Source organism: Trichosurus vulpecula, chromosome 7 (assembly GCF_011100635.1).
Source record: "Trichosurus vulpecula isolate mTriVul1 chromosome 7, mTriVul1.pri, whole genome shotgun sequence".
NCBI classification, from domain to species: domain Eukaryota; kingdom Metazoa; phylum Chordata; class Mammalia; order Diprotodontia; family Phalangeridae; genus Trichosurus; species Trichosurus vulpecula.
This window is the reverse complement of record NC_050579.1, coordinates 45,679,980-45,686,012: the sequence shown is the minus strand read 5'-3', so window position 1 is coordinate 45,686,012 and position 6,033 is coordinate 45,679,980. Positions and strand designations below refer to the sequence as shown.

The window sequence follows — 6,033 nt, the reverse complement described above, 5'->3', positions numbered from 1 at the left end:
GCGGCCCGGCCTGCGGGCCAGGAAAGCCTGAGCCTGGTCAGTGCAGAAATTGATGCTTTCAGAACATGGCCAAACTCTCCATTCCAAAGAAATGGAAATCCAAACCCTGTCTGGTGGGCCTAGACCCCAGACTGGCGGATTCCGAGGGCTCCCTCCTAGAGCCCACCGAGCCTAGTGGAAAACGGGTGATGGCCCTAAAGTGTGGCGTCTTGGGTTCGAATCCCACCCCCTGCAATTAGGTTCTTGATGTTTTATTTATCTCTCAGAGATTCCAGGCCCCTCACTGGCAAAAGAGAGATGATAATCCTTGCTCCCGGGGCTGTAGTGAGGAAATGGTGCAGCGGTGAATGTGAATCACTGTGAATACCTTTCCCGCCCACCAGTTAAAAGGGTATATCCTAGCAAAACAGCATATATTGAGAGCTTTGCCATTTTTTCTATTTAAATAAAAAATTAGAGGCCATGAAAGTCATACGATGCAGAACAGTAAATGCTTTATTTATGTTACTGAAAATGGCATACAATGCTCCAAATCACTAATGATAAAAGAAATACAAATCACCCAACAAATGAGCAAAAATGACAAAAAATGGCAACATTGAAGGGCCTGAAGACAGGCACATTAATAAATAATAAATTGTTGGTGCAGCTGTGAAATGGTACAACCATTTTGGAAAACAATTAGAATTACAAAAATAATGTGACTGAAATGTCACTTTGAACCAGAGACTAACTAGACTCCATGACTGGGCTTATACCCCAAGGAAGCCATGGATAAGAAGAAAGTCCCCATAGCCTCCAAAATATTTATAGTAGCACTGAAAGACGGAAACAAAGTAGATGCCATCAACTGGGGAATGGCTAAACAAATTGTGGCACATTAACATAACGAAATACTATTACTGTCTGTGATGAGTGCAAAGAGGCATGGAAAGAGCTAGATGAACTGTGCAGAGTGGAGTAAGCAGATCCAAGGAAACAACATACATAGTTACTACAACAATATAAATGAAAAGAACCAAAAATCAAAAATAGATGTAACAAAATTACAAATATCAAACAAAGCTCAGATGAAGAGCTATGAGAAAACACCTCCACCCTACCCCTTTGTAGAGGTGAGAGAGCCACAGGTCTTACTTACATCATATGTTTTTGGACTTTTTCAATGTATTGATCAATTGTGTTGACTTTTCTTCTCTAAAAAAATACTGTTTGTCATAATGTAATATCAATTAAGTTGGGTGTCTTTGATTGAGCCTTACTAGGTGCTAAACCCCAGGCCCCCGCCCCCACAAAAATGCTATCTATTGGACGCTAAGCCTATGTGGGTGTGAATTGGTAACTAAGGTGGGGCTCCAGGTGGAGCCAATAGTAAGAGCCTAAGTTTTGGTTGCTCAGATGACATTTGATGACATCTGAAACTGTATAAAACAAGAGAACAGAGTTATTTGCTTAAGGCTCTCACTCCTGCAGGCGAGGGACTCTGGGCAGCTGCTCTAAGGGCCTTCCGGCTGAACTCAGATGTTGTTGGTTTCCTTGGTAACTATGAATTGTATTTGGTCTATTTGTAATTTGTTTGTATTTGCTCTGAAGTTCAGGGTGCTGGCTTTTTCCCCTGAACTAAGTGAATGGTGTTTGTGTGCTGGATTAAAGTAAGATTGTTAACCCCTTAACATTGCTTTCCTTAGTAAAGCAGATCAAAAGAACCTGGGCTTGCAGTGTTCTGTGAGCTGGTTGTTGTTGGTTTTACACCCCCACAGCAGCTGCTAGATGAATTGTTGAAACACGGGATGTTTCTCGGAGAAGGGGAGGAGAGGGATACATAAGGATACTATGGTGATGTAAGAAAGAAAATATCAATAAAAACTTGCCAAAATAATGTCATATAATAAAATCTGTTGCTATATTAAATTGTAAAAAAAATTTTTAAAGTACCAATATTTGCAATAAATTATAGATCATCATTTTAATACACTATAAAAAAGTATGGAAGAACATTGTTTTAATAATAAAACATAAAGTCACAATTTATATGGTAAAGCTGAAACATACATATAATTTTGAGTCCTCCAAATGTTACTACCTCAATATATACTATTTCAAAAGAGTGGTAGTATTAAAGTAAATTCAGAATTAATAGATGTATTTCTAAATGAATAGTCTACCAAACAGAGCTGACAATTTATTTGCCTTTATCCCTAAAAGTCCTCAGAATAGATCAAAATTAGGTTCTTCATAATATTTTAAGCTATAGTCAATTCTGAAATGTGTGCAAACTGTTTTAGGGTTATATTAAATTTCAAGTTCATTGGGGATAGGGGCAGGGGAGGAGACGCACCTTAAAATGTAATATTAGTACAGTTTAAATAGCAATGTTGAGAAGATCTCTACAAATAAGCAAAAGGGAAAATGATCTCTATATGTAATCCTTTGGTTCACTAAACTTTCTCCTTTTTGGCACTGAATCTTGACTACAGGAAGATTCAAATAGTCGGAGGACCTGTCAAGAGAAAATACAACTAAGGAAGGATGCATTCCACTGTGCCAACTTCATTGTGAATTTAGGTCTCTTTCTAATTCATTTGCTATTTGGGGCCACATAGCAGGGCTTTATGGTGATGCTCAATGATATAAGAACTTACATCTTTAAAAGTATGTGAATATTAATATGTGTCCATTTCCTGATGGCTGCTAAAACAGTACACATTTAAAGTATGTACTAGGGAATGTCAGATTAAAAAGCATCATGCTCCTCAAATAAGCAATTTTAGTCTCTTGTATATTTCATATTACTGCCCTTCATGAACTCTATATGCTAAGCCATGCTGTACTACAAATCTGTTCCTAATGCTTAGCATGACATTCCCAACTTCTAGAAAATACTCCCTCTTTATTTCTACTGTCCAGATCCTTTTCCATAAAGACTTAGCTTAGGGTACTATCTGCTTTGTGAAGTCTAGCATTTAAAAGTGTTTTCCCAACCTTAAATTTTTCTAAAGCATTTTGTTTGGCTGTATCCTTTCCCAGCATCATAGATCTTGTGTTTTATGTATGTATCTATATATGGTCTATATATGTGTAGTAATACATATACAGACACATACCTGCACATGGGTATATATGCATATATGTATATATGTTTGTATATGTTGTGTTCCCTCTATTAGAATTAAGCTATTTGAGCTTAAAGACTGGATCATTTTTTATCTTTGTATCCCAAGTGCTTAGCACAGTGCCATTAACACAGTAAATGTTAAACAAATGTTTAACTCAACTGAACTGCAAAGAGAAATACTTTATGAAAGGCAAATGCAAAAATGTGTTTCCTTTGAAGTTGCATAAGATTAAAATCAGGGCATCATAAACATGATTTTCTGAGCTTATATTAATTTTCACAAAGATTTATACTGGGGAAACAGCTATCAGTATAGATTGCAGTTCAGAAATCACTTTATAGAAAATTGTTAAAACTTTAAATTTCACTGGGAGGAAATGGGAAGCCATATTTTAATTTTACTACAGGTGAAAGTGCTTAGAACTTTAATTAGTTTTTTAGAAAAGGTATTACATAAATCTAAGTTAATATTATTATGTATTTAAAATAATCAGTGTTAATTTAAAATGAAAGTAGCTGTGAGCTGTTTATTTTCTTAAATACTTGAAATGAGAGTTTTGTTCTTTTTAAAATGTTTGTTGTTTTTTAACTTTAATGTATCACACCTTTCCTAAAGTCCTACCCAGAAGCTTCAGTGTCATGAAGGTGACCTCGGAAGTTCTGGAAGACTATGTCAACAAAGTGGCTGTAGCTGTGCCCACTGGGCTGGAAAGGCTTTGAGCATTGGACCAGGAGTAGACTGTATGCCTGTTGTCTTAGGACCAGGCACCAAAGTTTGGAGAAACCCAAAAGGTTGGCTAAACAGTGATGAAATTTTTGGCCACAGCAACTCACTAAGACCATGATCCTTGCTCAGTGGAGTGAATACTCTCACTGACAAAATCATGGCTCCTCAAAGTATGCAATAATATCTGACATAAATCGCTGACCTAAATGATTTGATTTAGGAGAACCAGATTCTAGCTTTATTACAAATGGTATGTGGACAAGGTATCTTATTGAAGAATTAACTCCCTTTTAAAATCACCATTTAAACAAAGAACTATCAATAATACACTAGATGCCCCATAGAAAGCCCATTATCTATCCTATTCACCATTTTAATGCTAGTTTATGGAAATATTCTGATAGTTCACATTTCATACAATATATACCACAGCAATAAATTTTCTATAATCAATATAAATTTACCTTTCTCCCTGATTCAGGTCGATTTCTCTTCTTAGTTTCTTTACATATCTTCATTGGCTGATTTTCGTAAGCCTGAAGAGACAAAATAATTGGTTAGCTTTCAAAGTAGTGAAAGGCATTACTTGGTCATATGTTGATTTCCCTATCATTGTCATACCAAATCTCATCTTTAAAATGACCGAATAAACTTCAGCATTATGAAAAAGTAAGTAGTCACCTTATTCTTCCCTGCAGGAAAACTTTTTTATAGACAGTTGCAATGTTTCTTCAATTTTTATTTCCATGATGGAAATATTGCTGTAGCATAATACATAAATATGGCAATACAAACATCACTATATATAGCAATAACACTGAAAGCTATAGTTGTGAAGATAATTGTGAACATTTAATAATTCATTTGACAAATATTTATTTTGCACCTACTACGTTTAAAGCACTCTGATAAACACTGAGGATACAAGGACAAAAATAAAAAACCATTCTTGCACTCAGGGAGTTTATACTCTACTAGAAGATGCAGCATTCAGCATACATGCAAACAAGGAAATGTGAGGTACCTTGAGCAGAAAGCACCAGTAATTAGAGGGAATCCAGAAGGGTTTCAAGGAGAAGGTGGCACCTACACTGAGCCTTGAGCAAAATGAATCATTTCAAGGAGTAAAGGTGAGGAAGGATGATCATTCTAGTCATGGAAGACAATGTGTTCAAAGGCATGGGACATCAGATGATGGAATAGCAAGTTCTGGTATTGGCAAGTAGGCCAATTTGGCTGGAATAAAGTGGCTTGAAGGAGAGTGAATATGAACTTAGTTTAGAAAGGTAGGCTGGATTGTGGGGAGCATTAAATGCCCAGTGGAAAGGCTCGCTACTTTGTCCTAGAGTCAATAGAAAGCCAATAATACCTTCTAAGCATTGACACAACATGACTAAGACTGTATCTCACAAATATTATTTTAACAGCTTTATGAAAGATGGATCAAAGGGGAAGAGGACTAAAAACAGGGAAATAAGTTAGGAGACTGGAATAATCCAATCCAAAAAGGGGAAGAGCCTAAATGAAGGCCTCAGTGTCAGTGGAGGGAAATAATTCATGAAATGACATGACAGTAGAATAAGGCTAGGTAACAGATTAGCTATGGAGGATGAGCAAGGAAGAGTGAAAGGTGTCTCTAAGGTTATGAAGATGGATGAGGCACAGGTTTAGGGAGAAACATAACTAGGTCCACCCTAGAACTGTCAAGTCTGATAAGCTAATGGGACATCTAGGTGGTGGAAATATCCTGCACACATTGGTAATGTGGAACTGGTATTCAGGAAAGACGTTGGGGCTGGTTAGATAGATTTTTTTTAGTCATTTACATAGAGTTGATAACACTGCCCAACACATATTTTATCATATAAAAAGTTCTTGATGTTTTATTTGTGTATTTTTGTGATGAATTCAAAAGTACAGGTGGAATTTTTTGAACACCCATAATTATTGTGATATTTTGATCTGGATTATTTGTAATAAGTATCTGGCATACGCGTAGACTCCATTACCTTGCTGAAACAGTCTCTCTACCAGGAGGATGTCGGTACTTCTGCAAGAATTATGATGTAAAATGGGTAATTTTGATTATATTAAATTAAAAAGGTTTTGTACAAACAAAACCAATGCAACCAAGATTAAAAGGAAAGCAAAATGCTGGGGGAAAATGTTTATAGCAAGTGTTTCTGAAAAA

The 6,033-nt window shown here is 36.2% G+C and overlaps 1 protein-coding gene across 2 annotated transcripts in view; it reads right to left on the bottom strand.

Annotated features, from left to right (window-relative positions):
- Positions 1 to 2,416: 2,416 nt before the first annotated feature.
- Positions 2,417 to 6,033, bottom strand: part of HORMAD1 (HORMA domain containing 1) — a 40,412-nt gene continuing 36,795 nt past the window's right edge. For both annotated transcript variants that reach the window (XM_036767644.1, XM_036767646.1), the window contains 2 exons: positions 4,307 to 4,378; positions 2,417 to 2,500 (listed from right to left, as the gene is read on the bottom strand). In XM_036767644.1, coding sequence (XP_036623539.1) covers positions 2,417 to 2,500; positions 4,307 to 4,378 — 156 coding nt within the window. The remainder of the gene's footprint in view (positions 2,501 to 4,306; positions 4,379 to 6,033) is intronic.